Source organism: Elephantulus edwardii, unplaced genomic scaffold (assembly GCF_000299155.1).
Source record: "Elephantulus edwardii isolate Elephantulus edwardi_28Jun2011 unplaced genomic scaffold, EleEdw1.0 scaffold00080, whole genome shotgun sequence".
NCBI lineage: Eukaryota > Metazoa > Chordata > Mammalia > Macroscelidea > Macroscelididae > Elephantulus > Elephantulus edwardii.
Window position 1 is genome coordinate 11,370,670 of NW_006399830.1, and position 19,209 is coordinate 11,389,878.

The 19,209-nt window shown below is 52.0% G+C and overlaps 1 protein-coding gene across 1 annotated transcript in view; it reads right to left on the reverse strand.

Annotated features, from left to right (window-relative positions):
- Window positions 1–8,554: 8,554 nt before the first annotated feature.
- LOC102876209 overlaps window positions 8,555–19,209 on the reverse strand; it is a 72,176-nt gene continuing 61,521 nt past the window's right edge. The window contains exons 49-59 of the mRNA XM_006889785.1: window positions 17,483–17,588; window positions 17,199–17,365; window positions 16,150–16,333; window positions 15,173–15,259; window positions 14,804–14,935; window positions 14,388–14,447; window positions 13,739–13,804; window positions 12,671–12,827; window positions 9,153–9,208; window positions 8,811–8,968; window positions 8,555–8,726 (exon numbers count right to left, since the gene is read on the reverse strand). Coding sequence (XP_006889847.1) covers window positions 8,564–8,726; window positions 8,811–8,968; window positions 9,153–9,208; window positions 12,671–12,827; window positions 13,739–13,804; window positions 14,388–14,447; window positions 14,804–14,935; window positions 15,173–15,259; window positions 16,150–16,333; window positions 17,199–17,365; window positions 17,483–17,588 — 1,336 coding nt within the window. The 3' untranslated portion in view covers window positions 8,555–8,563. The remainder of the gene's footprint in view (window positions 8,727–8,810; window positions 8,969–9,152; window positions 9,209–12,670; window positions 12,828–13,738; window positions 13,805–14,387; window positions 14,448–14,803; window positions 14,936–15,172; window positions 15,260–16,149; window positions 16,334–17,198; window positions 17,366–17,482; window positions 17,589–19,209) is intronic.

Consider the following 19,209-nt stretch of genomic DNA (forward strand, 5'->3'; position numbering starts at 1 on the left):
TGCAACCTTAATTGTGGACTCTTGTGTCAGACCAGGTTTTTAAGAAGTTAATCTGTAGAAAACAATGCCTTCTTGCAAGAGAGCCTTAGCAATCACTAGGTATCAATGGGTAACAGAGTTTAAGGCAATTTATAGTATCAGGAGGGGTTTAAGTTCCAAGGGAGCCCCTGTCTCTGGGGTTCGGGTTAAGGTTAGGTGGCTGGCCCTTTGGTGGGTTTTCCGAGGTGGTTAATCGCATGGTAGTACATTACCCATCCTTCTCCCATGGAGCAGCTGGTGGCCTCAAACCACGTGCCTGAAGCAGCTTCTTGCCACTAGGCCATCAAGATCTAATTATCCCGGGATCCCCTGATCTTTACAGGACTGTGTAGGTTGTGTGTGGAACAGGAGGAACAAAAGGGCCATTTCAGAAAACCTGCAACTTCAACTATACTTGATGACAGGCTGGGACCAAGGTCAAAGGGAGAACAAAAGATTCTACCAAGGAGTGCCCCTCCTTTCCCTCCCTAGAAGACACCCACCTGGCTAAACCACAATGCAATGTCCCTCTCTTTCCTCCTTAAAGACCCTTACTATAAAAACCCTGCCCTAATCAACCTTGTTGTTGTTGTTGTTGTTATGTGCCCTTGTGACTCATAGCAACCCTATGTACAACAGCCCTAAACCCTGCTCTGTCCTTTGCCAGTTGCTGCCTCTGACACTCCCATCCCCATTATCCCAGTCACTGAATCAATCAACCTCATAGAGGGTCTTCCCCTCCTGCGCTGTCCCTCCACCCTACCAAGCATGATGTCCTTCTCCAAGGACCGGTCTCTCCTCACAACATGTTCAAAGTATGTTAGACGGAGCCTCAGAATCCTTGCCTCTAAGGAGGCACCCGGTTTAACTCTTTGCAGGATGAATGTGTTTGTTTTCCTAGCAGTCCATGGTACTCTCCCTGGTCTGTCCCTCTGCTTGTCTGTCTCTTTGCAGACCAAGGAATCCCGCCTGGGAGCCCCCTTAATAAAACTTCTTTGGCTTCCTTTCTTTCTTTGGTCCCTTCCTTGAGTCCTTGGCCTTACGTCCAGTGTGAAGACCTAACATTGGAGTCAGCATTTTGTCTGTTGTATTGGTCCTCTTGTTAGCTGATTTTTGACAAGGATACCAGCACTGTTCAGTGGAGGATAAAAAGCCTGTCCAACAAATAAAGCTAGGACTATGGGCATAAAACAAAAGAAGCTGGATCCTACATCACATCATAGAAACAACTTGAAGAGATAAGATTCTTAAACACAGACGTCAGTCTTGGTGGTCTTGGCTCTGTCATCGCTCCTTAGATAAGACACATAAAGTATAAGCACCCAGATTAAAAAAAGACAGACCGGACTTCTTCAACATTACAAACCTTGGCACTTCAAAAGATAAAGAAGGCAGAAGTAGGAAAAAATGTTCCAAGAGTTGGGAGAAAATATTTGAAAATCATGTGTCTGAGAAGAGTCTAATAGCCAGAATAAACAATAAAAAGACAACTAGCCAATTAAAAATAGACAAAGGATCTGAATAGGCATTTCTCAGAAGATATGCAAATGGCCAATCAGCACATGGAAAGGTAGTCATTCATTATTACCCAGCAGGGAAGTACAAATGAAAACCACAGTGGGATACTGACACACACAGGGGTGCCATGGAGCAGAATCAACTGACATCCAGGGGTTCAGTGGGTGATTCAGTGACTGAAAACGCAGACCATCTTTTTCATGTACCTATTGGGTACGTGGGCATCTTTTGCCCAATTTTTAATTGAGTTGTTTCTGTTCTTTAATATCTGACCAACCCCTTTTTTATATACTGCCTTTCCTTTGACCCAACTTCTCTGTTTATTAATTTTTGCTACTCTCTCCGTCCCTTCTTATTCCAGTTATTGTTAGATGTTGTCGAGTATGACGACTCTGAACAACAGACTGGAACCTCCCTCCCCTGTGCCATCCTCACAATCTCTGACCCACACGAGCCCATTCCGCAGTCAGTCCGTCTGTCCATCTGGTTGAAGGTCTAAGCCCTAGTAACCATTATTATAGGTTTTCTTTCTTTTCTGTAGACATTATGTTACACATATTTTCTTAGGTTTATGTTGTTGCTGTTGTGGACTGTCAAGTTGTAAGTCATGCATAGCTGTTTTCAGAAGCAGTTAATTGCATGGGAGAAGATTGTCTATCCTTCTCCCACTGTTTCTAAGGTCGCTGTGAGTTGTACCACACCTAACAACAACAGCAATAACAATAATCCAGAGGTCAGGAAGGAATCCACGAGCTGCTCTTAGGGGAAAAGATGAGTAATCTCCGGTGTGAGATTACTGCCTCAGAACCCAGTGGAGGCTCAGCTATGAGCTGGTTCTGACTCCCTGGCGAACCGCCACCACCACCACCACCACCACAACAACAACAGCACTGACCAGCTTGTACATGTGACCTAGTGAAGACAGTAAATGTAGGAATTTAGATTTCTTGGTGTTTCTAAATAGATAATCATGTTTTCTGTAAAAAAGAATAGTTTTTGGTTTGTTTTTAAGGATAGTTTTTTAATACTTCTTTTTTATTTTATTTTATTATTTTTTGTGTGTACCGTCAAATTGGATCTGACTGGTACAGGAGATTGCCCCTCCTCCATCTGGTGGATTCAAACTGCATACCTCTGGGATTGCAGTGCAGCTTCTTGCCACTAGGGCCACCAGAGCTCCCTAACAAGGATAGTTTTCTGCAAACAAGGATGTTTGTTGTTTTTTTTTTGTTATGCGACTCATAGCGACCCTACGTACAACATCCCTAAAATCTGCCCAGTCACCGAATCAATCCACCTCACAGGGGGTCTTCCCCTCCTGCGCTGTCCCTACACCCTCCCGAGCATGATGTCCTTCTCCAAGGACTGGTCCCTCCTTACAGCATGATCAGAGTACGTCAGAGGAAGCCCCACCATCCATCCTGATGCGAACAAGGATAGGATAGTTTTCTGCAAACGAAGTGAATTTAATTTCTTTTACAGTCCATATATAATTTTTTTCTTATCTCCTGCCATGGTCAGGACTTACAGTTCATTGCTGAATAAAAGTGGTATGACTGAATTTCGTCCTGTTTTCCAGATTTGTAAGACCTCTCTCTGGTGGCGTAGTACCTGTGCGGGTGTGCTGCTAACCCGGAGGTGGTTCGAATCCACCAGCCGCTCTGTGGGAGAATATATGTATTAAGGAAATACCAAACTGGTTTCTGTAATAGCTACAACCTATCAGCGTTGTAGGAGGGCTCTAAGTTCTTCAGAACTTAGTAGTCATTTGAATCATTGTTCCATTTTTGGGGGGACTATACAAACTTTCCCTGGCTACTTTCAAGATTTTCTTCTTCTTCTTCTTCTTTTAAATTATTTTTGTGTGAGTGTACCGTCAAATCAGATCTGACTGGTACAGGAGGAGATTGCCCCTCCTTCCCCGGCAGAGCATCTGGGGGATTTGAACCGTGCACCTCTGGAATTGTAGCTGCAGCTTCTTGCCACTAGGCCACCAGAGCTCCCAAGATTTCCTTCTTGATCTTGGGTTTTCAACTGACTGATGTTCGCCCTCAGAGCCACTAGTGGATCACAAGGGCTTCTGCCAGAGAACCCTGTTTCAGCTTCTCGCCTGCAGCTCAGCTCCCTGCGGGCTCTGCCCCAGGACTCCCTGAGGCCCTAAGGCTTTCCATCCACCTACCTGGCTGCTGCAGCTTCCTCACGTCTTTCTGCCCTTTTACACTCCTGCTGGGGATATTTTAGTAGAATTCCGCTGCTGGCTCTCCAAGTCCCCCTAGATGCTCTGGCTGCCCTCTGGGAAGCTCCTGGGTTTCTGTTGTGTTTCTCTCTCCGCCCCCAGTTGTAGAAGTTTAACATGAGGGCAGTGTTTTCTGCTAAGTGGTTGGCTGTTACCTGGTTTCTGCTTCACCTGGTTGTTTTGATTGATGGGTGTGTGGGGATTTATTTTTGGGGTGACAAAAATATCACAAATTGTGGAGGTAGCTGCCCAACTGTTGGTTATATTAAAACCATTGAATCTTGGAAGCTCTGGTGGCCTAGTGGCAAGAAACTGCACTGCAATCCCAGAGGTACACGGTTCAAATCCACCAGATGCTTTGCTGTAGAAGGACAATCTCCTTCTGTACCTGTCAGATCTGATTTGACAGTACACACAGACACACACACATGCAGACACACACACACACACACAGACATGCTTGATCTGTTGGCTGTCCCTGGGACATTTAGTACTCTTCTCCAACATCATAACTCAAAGGCATCAAGTCCTCTTCTGTTATCCTTATTCACTGTCCAACTCTCAGACATGTGTAGCAAGTGGCTGAAGATACCATGACCTGAATCTGGTACACCTTAGTCTTCAAAGTAGCATCACTGCTCCTTGAAGATTTCTGTCTTCTGATGCTGAGATACAATCTATGCTGAAGGCCAGTCTTTGATCTTCTTTGTGTGTTTCAAGTCTTCCTCACTTGGAGCAAGTCTAATCTATACAAAACTGGTTGTTGATGAGTCTTCCTCCAGTGTCAAGGCCACATTCCTTTTTATAGAATCCGTCTTCTTGAATGATTTGCTGAGCATACAGGCTGAATAGGCATGGGTACAGGATACAGCCCTGATGCACAGCTTTCTTGATTTTAAAGCATGTAGTGTTCCCTTGTGCTGTTCAGACAGCAGCTTCTTGTTCTAGGTATAGGTTTCATATGAGCATAATTAAATGTTCAGAAATTCCCGTTCTCTGTTACCCATAATTTGTTTTGATCCACATAGTCAAATGCCTTTGTGTAGTCAATAAAACAGACATTTTCCAGATACTCTGTATTTCTGTGTTATCAACTAATTATCATTTCCTTTAGAATCAACTTCAGGGTAGTGGGTGTTTGGTTTTCTTCACTGACTTAATACATTATTGGAATGCAAATTGATGCTTTTGAGTTATGGTGTTGGTGAAAAAATATTGGATTGCCAAAAGAACAAACAAATCTGTCAGGGGAGAGGTACAGCCACATGCTTCTTGGGAAGGGATGGGAAGACTCTCATACATGAGACACACTATCGTGACCGGTCAGTCCCTGGGGAAAGGCTATCAGGCTGGGAGAGGGCCCCGAAAAGGAGGAAGACCCTCCGTCAGGTAGACCTACAAAGGGCTGCAACAACGGCTTGAAATGCAGTGACCAGAATGACAAGAGCAACACCGGGCAGTGCTTTGCTGTTGCCCCCAGGGTCAGAACTGACTTGACAGCATCTAAAGATGGCTGCTTAGTGGTAAGGACTTTTGCCAGCACAAAGGTACACAGTTTGAATCTACCAGCTGCTCTGCAGATGGGCGGTCTCCTCCCAAGTGATTTACAGCCTCTGAAAACCCAAGGTCAGCTATTCGTTGGTTTGCATTCACTGGATAAGGGTTAATACTCAACTCAATGCTTAAGGCTCAGAGATGGTTAAGGGAGGGCTGGTAGTGTAATCTGTAGGGACTTGCACTTCTAAGCCAGAGGAGGCACCTCTCTGGTGGTTCAGAACCCCCAGCTGCTCCTTGGGTGAAAGACAGACAATCTCCGGTGGGACTTAAACAACCTTGGAAACCTGCTGAGAATGATGGTTAATTTTATGGCTTGTTTTTAGATTACATACTATTTAAGAGAATCCGTTAAAGTGGACACATTTTAAGGGGAAGCCACAAAGGAGAGAAGGACGTGCCTGTGAGTTGTGCTGGAGAATACTGAACATACCATGGACAGCCATCAGAGCGAACAGGTCTGCCCTGGAGAGGGTGAAACAAAGCTGCTCTCTGGAGGCAAGGATTTTTGAGGCTCCATCTTGCATACTTTGGCCATGTTGCCAGGAGGGGCCAGTCCTCGGAGGACATCATGCTTGGAAGGGTGGAGGAAGCGCAAGAGAGGAAGATTCCAGATGAATGAAATGAATTGACTCAGTATCTAGGGTGATGGGGTAGGTATGTTGGCAACAGTGAAACAGGCTCAGAGTTCCGAGTTACTGTACATACAAGTCAGGTCCCTGTGAGTCGCGGGTGACTTAACAGCAGATAACAAGATGCTCAACTAGGGAGTGGTGGTGGCCTAGTGCCAAGCAGCATGCTGCAATCCCAAAGGCAGGCGGTTCGAATCCACCAGCTTCCTTGCAGAAGGATATGATTTACTGGATCCGAAAATCTGCTAGAGGGTCAGCTTTGGGTTGGTTCACACAACTGATGTTCAACGGTACATTTACATCTTTGCGGGGCCCAAGGCATGAAGTTGAGTCTAACGGAGACTGACCACACGTATGGGGGATGAGCAGCCGCAGCCACGACTGTGCTCGTGGGCTTTTTTGACTCAGTCCTAAACCCACCCACCGTTTTGTTGTGATGCTGTAGGTGGTACAGAGGAAATGACATCTTCCAGACTTCCTTTCCAGCTGGCTTCTTGCTAAGTTCTGTCACTGGCTGGTGGACAAAGGGGACTTTCTTCCTTTCTCCAGGGCTGGTTGGCTGATGTTTTGCCCAGCACTTAAGATTTTGTCCTCTTCTCTTTAGAAATCCCACCAGTTACCATTGCTTAGGATCTGTTATCAACACTCGCAAAATCTACGCACCAGCCTTGAGGGGGTTCCTCCCTCTCTTAGCCTGCTTCCAAGATTAATCCCCAATAATTCCTTCCGTATCTGGTCCCCAAAGCCTGTGCAGTCCCCTCCTGCATGAAATCCTGGTCTGTGTGGCTCACAGAATATGTAGTGACAGGTCTTCTGAGGCTATGTTGTACGGCAGGCACACGGCCCCACTTTCCTGTTCTCTAGAGAATGACAAATGTCATGCTGTGAGGACACATAAGCAGCGTTGCAGAGGGGCTCATGACAACCTGGGGCCTTCCACCACCAGCCAGCCACGTGTGCGAGCCACACAAGGGACTTCCACCACCAGCCAGCCATGTGTGCGAGCCACACGGGACCCTCCATTCCCGGGTGGCATTTCATGGCAACTTCCAGACATTCAAATCAAAACGCCACTCATAACGCTTCCAAATTCCTGATCGACACAGTCAAAAAGAAATGAGGCTCAGTCATTTTAGCTCACCAGATTTGCTGCTGTTAAGTGTCACTCTTCACGACCCACAGCGATCCCATGAACGACAGACCTGACCCCTGCCCTATGCTGTGCCGTCCTCATCATCTCTGACATACCCGAGCCCACGGCTGCACCCACTGTGCCATCTCGCCGAGGGGCTTCCTCTCAGGGCTGGGTTTTCATGCACACAGATCACCCTGATGACTGTTTACCTAGGTCTCTACCAATGGCTGCTGCTTCCTGTAGATCTTGGAGTATCTTCCCTTGTTCCTGGTTAGGCCACTACCTGGGCTGGGTCAGTCCTCTGTGCATTGTTTTAGTGCTCCCCAGCACCAGGTCCCCCTCCCGTCTTGCCTCTGTCCCTGGGGCCCCCAGACACACACCACTATGCAGGATCTGGGTGGGGAGTACTGCATGTGTTTATTGTTCTGTGTTCCTTAGACGTCTATGCTTCCTGGACAGAGGTGAGCACGCTTCACCTCCCTACGTCATGGTCCCACGGGCCTTTCCGATGATGTTCCAGGTTCAAAGTGCTCGGAGAAAGCTTCACAGTTTTAATACTTCCTAGATGCTCAACTGAGGCAGAGTGACAAAATGCCCCCCCCCACCCCCGCCCGCCAAAAAAATAAAACCCCAAGCCCCTGGCAGCTGTGGCCATTATGAAAAAATAATACAAACTCTTCTTAAAAAATAGATTACACAGAAAGAACCCAGAGGAAAGAGGGGTGTGAGGAAGGGCAGGGGCCCCGGGGGGAGGCCTGACGAGACTGAGATGAACCTGGGGGCTGGGATGCTGGTGGGTGCCGGCCTCTCCACTCTGCCCAACCCCCTTTGCCCGGGCTCGCTCCCTCCTCAAGCGACCCTCTTTCCACCCTGAGGCCTGATTCCTGCTTCCCACTAAAGTGGCTTCAATAAAGAAAGAAGAAAAAAAAAGGGTCCAAAGCGAGAGAGAGGGCTGCCACCTGACCACCTGGGACTTCCCCCCCCCGTGGGATCGGCCCTTCTCCGCTTTGGGGGTTTGGGTGATTATCAATACCTGCTGCTAACTAGACACCCCTGGGGGTGAATGGCCCTAGACTCCCAGTATGGCTCCTGGGAACTCAGCCCCCCTCTCCTCTGACGCACACCTGATGGACCCAGCCATTGCTGGGGCACAGCACTGAGACTGTGGCTAGGCCAGCCTGGAGGGCTGCAGGGAGGTGGCGTGTGCACAGGTGGCGCGGGGTGGATGAGGGCATGACTCACACCGGCCCCTCTGGCTCATGCAATGAGAACCGAGGGGGCGGCCCCAACTGTGAAAGAGGTAAGGCGGGTGAGGTGGTGTGTGCAGCAAAGGCAGGGGCCACGCCTGCTGGACAGGAGAAGGCAAGTCGGAGGGCTGGGCACTAGGAGTGGGGACTGGACTCGGGCTGCCCCGACTGTGGGCTCCACGCCAAGCGGGTGCCTGGCGGCAGAGAGGAGACGGGCCTCGGCTCAGTCGGGGACCTCGGGGTGGGCAGGCAGGCCACTCTCGCCACGCCGGTAGGTCTCCCAGAAGCCTCTGTCCAGCTGTTCCAGTTGGGGGCCCAGGGGCAGGTGGCCGGCTAAGTGCATGCGGAGAGTCTCCAGCCACTGCTCCAGCTTCAGGAAGGAGGGCCTGGGGGAGAGCGGAGAGAATGGTGGTGGCAGGCCCCGCCAGGCCAGCCCCACCCTCCCACAGCCCCCTGCCCACTCCACTCACCTCTTCTCGGGGTCTAGGTCACAGCAGCGTACGGTGATGGGAAAGAAGCTCGGGGGGCAATTTGGGGGGCAGTAGCGGTCCAGGAAGCCACGCACGTTGAGGCCAAAGTCCATGGTGCGGGGCAGGTAGTCAGGGTCTGCATTCACCCGCCCGATGATCTGTTCCCACAAAGCCCTCTGGTTACTCTAGGACCGCGGGACTTGAGGACCAAGGGCCGGCCACTGCACCCCCCTGGGGACAGCAGCAAATGCCCAGAGTGTCCCTGACTGGAGACATCCCCCCATCTTCCCACCTGAAGCTTGGATGTGGAGAAAGAAGGGAAACCTTGGACCCCATACCCACCTCACACAGGACAATCCCAAAGGAAAACACATCCACTTTCTCATCGTAGCTGCGGCCTGGACAGAGAGACAGGCGGTTAGAACGGGCGTCTGTCTCAGGCCAGGCAGTGGTCAGCTGGGTGGATGCCTGGGGTTACCGGTCAACATCACGAGGCAGATGTTGGCAACCTTCACAGCACCAGGGCTGACCTCTGTCCCCAACCCCACCAGGCCTGAACAACGCTTTGGGAGATCTGGGTGAGGATGAGAGCCCTGGACAAGGAGTTCCAAGGCAGGTTCAGTCGCTGACCAGCTTTATAACATGCAGCAAGTCATGGATCCTTTCTTTCATATTTTTTTTTAAAATTTTAGTTTATTTTTTGTGCGTGTACCGTCAAATTGGATCTGACTGGTAGAGGAGGAGATTGTCCCTCCTTATTCAGCAGAGCATCTGGTGGATTCGAACTGTGCACTCTCTGGGATTGCAGTGCAGCTTTTTGCCACTAGGCCACCAGAGCTCCCCAGGTCATGGATCCTTCAAGTGCAGGTGGGGAATAAAGCCACCCACCTCGAAGAGCTAAAACAACAGTGTAACCATCTTGCTTACTAAACTTGGTTTTGACAAATCTTTCTGTATGGCATCCCTTCAAGACAGGGACCTTCCACACCATTTCATAGGCTGCATTATCTAGGGGGCTTTCTAACTGACCAGTTGCTGGTACAGAGAAGAGGAATGACCTGAGCCTGTGTGTGGCCGGGCCTGGACATCATCAAGGGATTTATAACGCATCCCTTCTGGGCATACATGGAATCATTCAGCGTCAGGGCTTAGAAAAATGAAAAGGGCAGGACAGAGGGGCTGTGCTTGGCAGAACAGTCCCCCAAAGACATCCCCACATCCCAAAAATGGGAGAGATAACAAACAAAAGGTGCCCCCTCCACCACGGAGCGCTGTTCTGTTAAAGAGGGAGGGCGTTCTAACGCCCGACAAGGATGTCTATTGAAAATAAGACGCAGAGTGAAATGAGTTGGTTGCAGGAAGACAAGTACTTTAGGATTCGACTCATGGAACCCAAGAAGCAATGTCTGAGCAAGAGCCTGTGGTGACGAAGAAATAAGTTCACGCTGCTCTGAAAGAACTGGCAAAAAACAAGGCTCCAGGAGATGACGGCATACCAATTGACATATTTCAAACAAACAGACGCTGCCCTGGATGTGCTCACTAAGCTGTGCCAAGAAATCTGGAGGACAGCCAGCTGACTGGAGGAGATTGCTATTTGTTTCCATTCCAAAGAAAGGTGACCTGACAGAGTGAGGAAATTATCTAACACTATCATTAATATCACATGCAAGCAAGATTCTGCTGAAAATTATCCAAAAATGACGGGAGCAGCATGTCAGCAGAGAACTGCCAGATGTGCAGGCTGGGTACAGAAGAGCCTGTGGTACTAGGAATATTACAGCTTATGTTAGATGGATGTTGGCTGAAAGCAGAGAGCACATAGATGTCTATGTGTGTTTCACTGACTATGCAAAGGTGTTTGACTGTGTGAATCACAACAAACTGTGGCTGACTCTGAGAAGAATGGGAATCCCAGAACATTTGATTGTGCTTATGTAAAATCTATACTTGGACCAGGAACAGTCGTCAGAACAGAGCAAGGAGACACTGCATGGTTCAAAATCGGGAAGGGTGTAGTACACCAGGCTTGTATTCTGTCTCCATACATTTTCAATCTATATGCAGAACAGATCATCCGGGAAGCTGGGTTGTACGGGGAGGCATGTGGCATCAGGACTGGAGGAAGACTCATCAACAACCTGCGTTACGCAGATGACACAATCCAGCTTGTTGAAATTGGGGAAGACCTGAAGCACTTGCTGAAGCTCAAGGACTGCAGCCTTCAATATGAATTGAAGCTCAACATCAAGAAAATAAAGATTGTCATTACAGAGCCAACTGGCAGCATCATGATGGATGGAGAAGAGATTGAGATTGTTAACAGTTTTATTTTGTTTGGCTTCACAATCAACACTCTTTTGGCACCAGATGTCAGGAAATCAAAAGATAAACTGCATTGGGAAAGTCAATTGTCAGGGACCTCTCCAGAGTACTGAAGAGAAGTGATGTCAATCTGGAGATTAAGTTGTGTCTGATACAGGCCATAGTCTTTGGAATTGCTTGCTATGTGTCAGAGAGCTGGACGATGACAGAAGGCAAACTGATGCCTTTAAGCTGTGGTGCTGGAGAAGAGTGTTGAATATACCATGGACTGTTAGGAGTATCAACAGGTTTGTCCCGGAGAGGGTGAAACCAGGCTGCTCCTTGGAGGCAAGGATTCTGAAGCTTTGTCTGACATACTCTGGACATGTTACAAGGAGGGTCCAGTCCTTGGAGAGGGACATCAAGCTTGGGAGAGTAGAGGACGATCCTTGATGAGATGGATTGATTCAGTCACTGGGGCAATGGTGTGTCATAGCTAATGAGGTTAGCACAGGATAGACCCGGGTTTAGGGCTGTTGTACAGAGGGTTGCGATGAGTTGTAAGTGACTTGACGGCACACAATAACAACAACAACAACACAACTCCTCATAGAACCATCTGGAAGAGGCAGATCCATCAAGACAAAGGAAGACTGATGGTTCCCTGGGATGGGGGTAGAGGAGGGAGAGAAAGAGTTGGGAATAAAAAAACCCAAAAGTCACTTGTCAAGTCACAACTCACAGCGACCACCCTCTATTCTGCGTCTGAGGCTTTGTGGGAAGAGGGAAGACTGCCCACCGTGGTCCTGAGGAGTGGCTCGTGGATTTGAACTGCTGATCTTTTGGGTGGCAGTTCAACATGTAATGTACTATGGCCACTCAGGCTCCTTGGGGCAGTGGTGTTGTTAGGTACCATGGAGTCAAGTATGACTCACTGCAATCCTGTGAGCACAGCTGACCCCTGTCCTCGCCTACGCTAGCCTCATCATCTCTGACACTCACACCCACGGCTGCAGGCACCGCTGTCAGTCCGTCTCCCTGAGGATCTTTTTCTCCTGGGCGAGTGAGAGAAGGGGAAATCCCCATCAAAGTGTCCTCACAGAATGTGGACTGTGCTTTGCATGAATTATTCCTCAAAGATCAAAGAAAATGAAGTTCTTCCTAAAGCTAGACAGTGAAAGGGACCTTGCTGATGTGATTAAGTATCTGCCTTGAGGTGGCTGATGAAGGGCCACTGTGTCCTTCTTCTAGTGTCTTTCCAGGAAGGGAGGGAGGGCTGGTCAGGAGATCTGAGGGTGAGAGCAGGTCAGACAGGGAGGAAGATGCTGCCCCTGGTGGCCATGAAGCGCGAGCCTCTGGAAGGGACCATCCTGTGCTGTTTTAAGCCACCAAGTGTGTTGATTGCCACAGTGGACACCACAGTGGACACTGGAGACACAGAACGGACTCAGATGGGCTGTGTGGGCAGAGCAATGGGCTCTCCCCCGAGGTGCAGGCTCAGCCCCGGGGTCCACTCCCAAAGGAAAACACATCCACTTTCTCATCGTAGCTGCGGCCGTTGATCATCTCGGGCGCCATCCAGTAGGGGTTGCCCACCACCGTGTACCGCTTCTTGCGATCTGGCTTCTTGAGGCTCCTCAAGTCCTCGGGCTGCGTCTTCTCATCCACCATGAGCCGTGCCAGGCCAAAGTCCGCCACCACCACGTTCTTGTTCTGGGTGATGACGAGATCTGGGGTGAGTTCAGGGCCCTCAGGGCTCCTGCTCCAAGTCCGCAGACCCTCCTGTGAGAAGTACACCTGAGGAGCCCAGAAGTGTCACTGGCTGTGCACAGGTGGGTGGGGGACAGGGGAGCTCCTCGCCCCTGCAATGACTCCCCATGGCCAGCAGGGGCAGTGCGAGCAGCTCCGGAAGGCCGTGGGATCCATCCTCCCCACTCTGTGACCCTGTCACAAATGACTCATCCCTTCCCTGAACAGCCTGCCCCTGGGCCTTTGCGCATGCTGTTCCCTCCACCTGAAATACCTCCTGCCCTCAAGTCGCGCAGTTAATTCCTCTCTGGAGCCTCCTTCCCCATGACTGAGTCTCTGCCTCCTTTCCTGCTAGACACGGGGCTTCCCTCTCAGCCTTCAGCCAACAGCCTGCAGTCTCCACAGCCATGCGATTACACCTGGGTGCCTTGACTCCCCTTCCCTAAGCTAGGAATCCCCTCTAAGCTTCCTGGCCTGACACCTTCGGGCCTCCTCTGGACCCTCCAGCTGTGGGTGCTGCCAGTTCCCATGGTCATCCTGTCCTGGCTGGTCTCTGTGAACCCACATCATCGTTCCTCAGTCTCCACGTCATTGTCTCCCTCACCCGCTCTGACTCCTGGGCAGTCAATGTGGCTGAGGCTGGGGGTGAGGGTCGGTGCAGTGACTAGAGTCACACAGCCAGCAAACAAATCACCGAGCTGAAACTCACACCCAGGTCTGTCTGTCTCCCGACCCTGAGGTCCTTCCTTCCCACAGGCTGTGGTCCTGCCTTCATCTCCTCACCTCGGGGTGGTGGGGGTCCCGGTTTGGGGAAGGCTCGCAGGGTGGGAGTGTGGTGGTTGACGGGGAGGGGGGGGCGCTGCTGGGCTGCTCACCTCACGGACCAGGCAGTTGTGGGAGTTGAGGTCACGGTGGATGATGTTCATGGAGTGGAGGTAGGCCTGGGGGAACAGGGAACACACAAGTGAGGACGAGGTGAAGCCCAGCCCAGCCCTGGCCGCCCCAAGGCCGCATCTCCTTCTTGCCCCCAGTCAGGCTAGTTGGGGTGATCTTCCACTTGAACTCAAACCCTCTACTCTTTCAAAGCTTCTTGTGGGCTCTATTTCTAGACAGAACTGATGGTGCAAGATCTGACACTGAATCAGTTGGTGAGGACTTCCTTTTAAGTGGGTCAGCGCCCACAACCATGTCAGACTAGAGTGCAGTGGGGTCCGCGCCCCCGGCCACAGCTCACAGGCTGGGTTAGATTAGAATCCAGTCGGGTCAGCTCCCTTATCCCAATGCCTACATTGGACTCGAGTCCCGGGAGTTCAGCTCTCCCCAGCCCGTAGCCCACATCATGCTCGAGTTCAGGGGGGTCAGCTCTGCCAACCACAGTCCACGTCAGACTAGAGTCCAGGGGAGTCAGATCCCCCCCCCCCCCCGCCAGCTACAGCGGTCACCTCTCTCAGCCCAGGTCAGACCAGAGTCCAGTGAGGTCAGATACCCTGGCCCATAGGCCTGGGCAGACCAGAGCCCACTCACCATTCCTGAAGCAATATCCTTGGCAAAGCTGACCCTCTGGCTCCAGGGGTACTGGCTGTCCTAGGGGTGGGGGGAACACAGGCAAGGATAAGTCAAGGGGGTCACACTGGTGGGGCGGGGTGTGGAAAGTGGGCAGAAAGGTTAAGTGTCCAGGGGTCCAAAGACCCTCCGTTCCCCTGAGCATCCAAAACTGTCCGCTGGGGTCAACCACTCAGAAGGGCGTGCTGCCCTCCCAGGACCTGCCGCCCCTCCTCAATTCTTTCTGGCTTAGATGGACTCTGCTTCGCTGGGTTCAGATTCAGAACCGAGGCTGGGAGGGCCCCGGGAAGAGGCGGAGATCCTAGGACCCAGGGGGAGCCCCACCCAGGGGCAGGCATTGGGGGGAGGTGGGGTAGGGCTGCAGCCTCAGGCCTCACCATGCTTTTGATGATGCCTCGCAGCGTGCCCCCCTTGATGTACTCGGTGATGAAGTTGAGCCTCTTGTCCTTGTAGAGCACCCCGATAAACTTGAGCACATTGGGGTGCTCCAGGCAGCGCATGACCTTCACCTGGCAGAGTACAGACAGGCTGGGTCTGGAGGTCCGCCCACACCCCGTCCCCACCTGACACTCCAGGAACACCTGGTTGTACACTTGGGTCCTTTCCACCTCCCTGCAAACCTTCCCTTCTTTCAACACGTGGCCTGAGTGTCATGTGCCCCTGGAGCCCTCTGCCATCAAGCCCCTCAGTGGGGACGGGAATGGGGGCCGTGGGCGTGTCTGAGAAATGGAGGCTGGTGAGCTGACCTCCTTAAGAAAGGTCCTCTGGGTCTCCTCATCGAACCGGATCAGCTCCTTCATCACCATCACCTCGCCTGTCTCCCGGTGGGTCACCTGCATGGGGACAGCGGGGTACACAGACTCAGTGGAGACAGCCTTCTTGCAGGAGGAGCCTCGTTCCCAGCAAGGACTGCAGGGGGATGGACAGAAGGCCTGGCACTCTTTACAGACCTTTCGTTATAAAGCCCATTGTACAGATGAGGAAACTGAGGCTCAGCTTTCCTATCAGGAAAGGGAAGGGAGTGGCTGGGACCTGAGCTGCCCTCTCTCTGCGTCACGAGGCTGTCTCCTAGAGATCAAATGATTCCTTGGCCAGGGGACCAGGGAGGATGGGTTTGGCTTGGTCTGAACACACATCCTCTGTGGAAGCCCTGAATCTCCCAACGTGGTCACGGCCAGGTTACGTCACACCTAGGGGAAGCTGCTGGTATCTGGATGAATTTGAAATCGCCTCAGCTTGACAAGAAACACTAGCAGCTCTGAGAAATATTATCTCCTGAAATCCAGTTCAAAGTCTCCACTTTGTTCCTATTAATACAGTGAATCATTTTCTTCTTTCAAGGCCCTCCGAAACTGTAAGGGGAAAACCATACAAGGGGACAGGCAGCTGCAGGGCCACTGTGAGGCTGACATTAAAGCTCAACATGGGGCCCAGGCAAATTTCAGGGAGCTGGGGCTTCAGGAGAGAGGTGGGCCATCTGCTCCTGTGCAATTTACAGCCTCTGAAAACCCCTGGTGGGTCAGCTGTGAGTTGGTTCCACATAAAGTCCTGGGCCAATCTAGAGCAGTCTCCCTGTGCTAGCCAGTTCATGGCAGAGGAGAGTACTGGGCAGGGAGGTCAGAAGCCTGCCACCCCACTGCAGACCCCTGGAGGGCACGGGGAGGTGTGGAGGGGGCACTGATGGACTCACCCCTGCCACTAAGCGACCCCTGGTACACCGTACCTTGATGGCCTGGCCAAAGCAGCCCTTGCCCAGCACCTCCCCGTGGATGAGGTCCGACGGTCGGAAGATGCGGTGCGGCCGGCAGACCACGCGGAGGGACTCGGAGCGGCCCAGGTCCTTGCGGAGGGCAGCTGGGGAGCTCAGGGAGCCAGCGACCGGGGACCTGTCGATGCTGCAGCTCCTCCTGGGGGGGAGACAGACCCCAGTCATGTGTCACCAGGGAGGGGATGCTTTCTCCTTGCCCACTACCCCTCCCCTGGGTCCCGCCCTCTGATCAGTGACATGGCTGCCTCAAACCCCCAGCCTCATTCTCTCATCCCATCCAGCTCCCTGCACTCTTTCCAGTCTTCCTGGTTAAGCCTACCGACGGGCTGTGGAAGTGTCTGTCCTCGGCTGCCTCTGCCTGAGGTCCTGGGTAAGATGCTCTGTTTTGGGGCTAAGGGTGCAGAGGCGACCTCCCTCCCCAAGACGCCCATAACTCCTCTATACAAAGGCCCACGGGGTGGCCTGGGTGCCATGTGTGCAGGTGATGAGGAAACGCATGGCACCAATATCTCAAGGGCTGGCATTCTGGGAAGGTCCGTTGGTAGAGCTCCCTGAGATCGGGCTGCCCCTGGCCTTCCTCCTCGTGACCCCGGCTCAGGAGGCACCTCCCGCCTGGACCAGTGCAGCAGCCCTCTAACGGGGTCCCATCACAAGGGCTCCTCCCCAGGCCCCCCTGCACAGGCCACCAGGCCATCCGTGCAAACACAGCCCTGCAGCAGTGCTCTTCAGGGGGGCCTGAGATGGGCAGAGAAGACTCCAGAGCTGCCAGGAGCTCCAGCCTTAGAGCCTGCCTCTCCCCTGCGCCCTTGACCTTGATCAATCGGAGCTACCGGTCCTCAGCCAGCACCCCTTCAGCATTCTCACTCAGCTGGGGGAGATCTTCCCACTTCTTTCTTAGCCGTTTTTTGTAAGGTCTACTCCCCCATCAGCCTGTGTGCCCTGGAGGATGGGACCTTCAGCGTTTGCAGAAGCAGGTAGGACACCCGGGGAACAGCATGACTTACAGGACGGGCTTCTGCCGGGCTGCGGTACCCGCCTCCCCACTGGGAGTGTGAGCTGGGGAGCCCAGGGGGCTGGGTTCGGGGCCTGGCCCGTGGCCCAGCGTGTCATGGGGGTCATGCTCGAGGGTCAGCTGCAGTAGGCGGCTGGTTTCCTGGATCAGGAGGTCAATCTGGGGAGATCAGATGTGTACATGACAAGTGAGTCAACTGCACAGGTGGCAGGAGGGCGGGGACTAGGCACAACGGCACCACCTTCATCCCTGGTCCCCGGCCCCAGCCCCCTGTACCTCGTCCAAGGGAACGTTCCGGATGGGTGTGCCATTGATTTCCAGGATCCGGTCTCCAATGTGGATGGAATTCTTCACATCTGGACTCATGCAGCCAGGGTCCACTCTGTGGGCATAGAGTGGTGGTCAGATAGGCACCCATCACCCCGATGGAGCTCCAACAGGAAACTGGAGTCAAGGGGACTAGGCCCGGGGTGACGGGCTGATCATAGGTAATCGGCAGGTAGGAAGAGTTCTGGCATAGATTACTCATGTCTGCTGTGGATGTGGCATCGGAGAAAGGCGACCTGCCTCCTGCATCCCAGGCTAGATGCTCAGTTCTCTGCAGCCCTGGCAAAGGCTCTCACTACTGAACTGGCAGAAAGGGGCAGCAGGCTGCTCTCAGGAGGCTGCAGCTACTGGCGTGGGCTCTGCTGGGGCCAAAGGCTACTCACAGAACAGCCAAACGGCCACAATTGGCTTCCTTACTGTTATCTTTTGACTTCACTCAGCAGGTTTTCAGTCTGCATTTACACAAGCTTTTTCAGGAATGTTCTTTTTCGCTCCTGCCCTAGCCTCCCTGAAACTGAGACGAGTTGGGGTGGGGCAGGGGGCAGAGGGGAGGCTGCGACCGTAGGAAAGACCAATGTACAAAAATCCTGCATGATTGAAGACCCTGTATCTTCTTGGGGTGAAGCACTTCCTCAGCGTTGAAAGCCAATTTGTAAAAGCAGGAGAAAGTGCAAGAGTCAGAAGAATCACCATTTTGTAGCCACTGAAGCAAGAATGGGTCCAGGTAACGCATCACACACGGATGTGAGAGCATTTGGCGGCAGGTGCTTGGGAACAGTCTCTTCACAGAATTCATACTGATCAGAAATGGCACGTGGGCCACCCCCTGAGACAGGACCAGAAGGACCTGGCGTCACCTACCCAGCTGTTGTTAGGCGCCATCAGGATGACAGCTCCAAGGGACCTATGAACAGATCTGAACTTTGTCCTGTCCTGTGGCGGCCTGGCCATCTACACCAGTCTCAAGTGCACTGTGTCAGTCTGTCTTTTTGAGGGTCTCCCTCTTTTCACTGACCCTCGCCTTTTCCCAGGACTGGCGCTTCCTGACAACATGTCCAAAGTCTGTGAGACCAAGCGTCACCATCCTTGTCTCTCGGAAGGACTCTGGCTGCACGGCGTCTGATGCACGCTGGGGTTCTTCGGCAGTCCATGGGAACTTTAAGATCTAACACTGATTTCTCTGCTTAAAGCTTGGTTGGGGTTGTACGGTGGAGTCCCCGGTTGGTGCAAACAGTTAAGCCCTACCAGCTGCTTAGAAAGGTGGGCAGTTCAAACCCACCCAGAGGTGCTTCAGAAGCCCTGGCATTGTATTTCCAGATGGTCCCAGCCTTGGGAATCCTGTGGGGTCACCGTAAGCAGGTGTCACCTGAAGGCGTCCGCCAGCAGCAGTGCTGGTACATGTTGGAGTTTTACCAATTGTCTTGAAGTTGTTCTTTATAGCAGGCTTACATACGAACTGAAGGATCAGTTCGTATGTAACGCATTGTCTGTAACAATGCTAATAAAAAATTCTCTTTCTTTAAGAAAAAAAAAAGATCTAATACTCTAACATCACAATTCAAAGACGCTGACTCTCCTTTGGTCTTCCTCAGTCACTGTCCAACTGTAAACACCATGGCTCGGGCCAAGCATGCCTTTGCCTTTAAATGGACATCCTTGCTCTTCAACTCACGCAA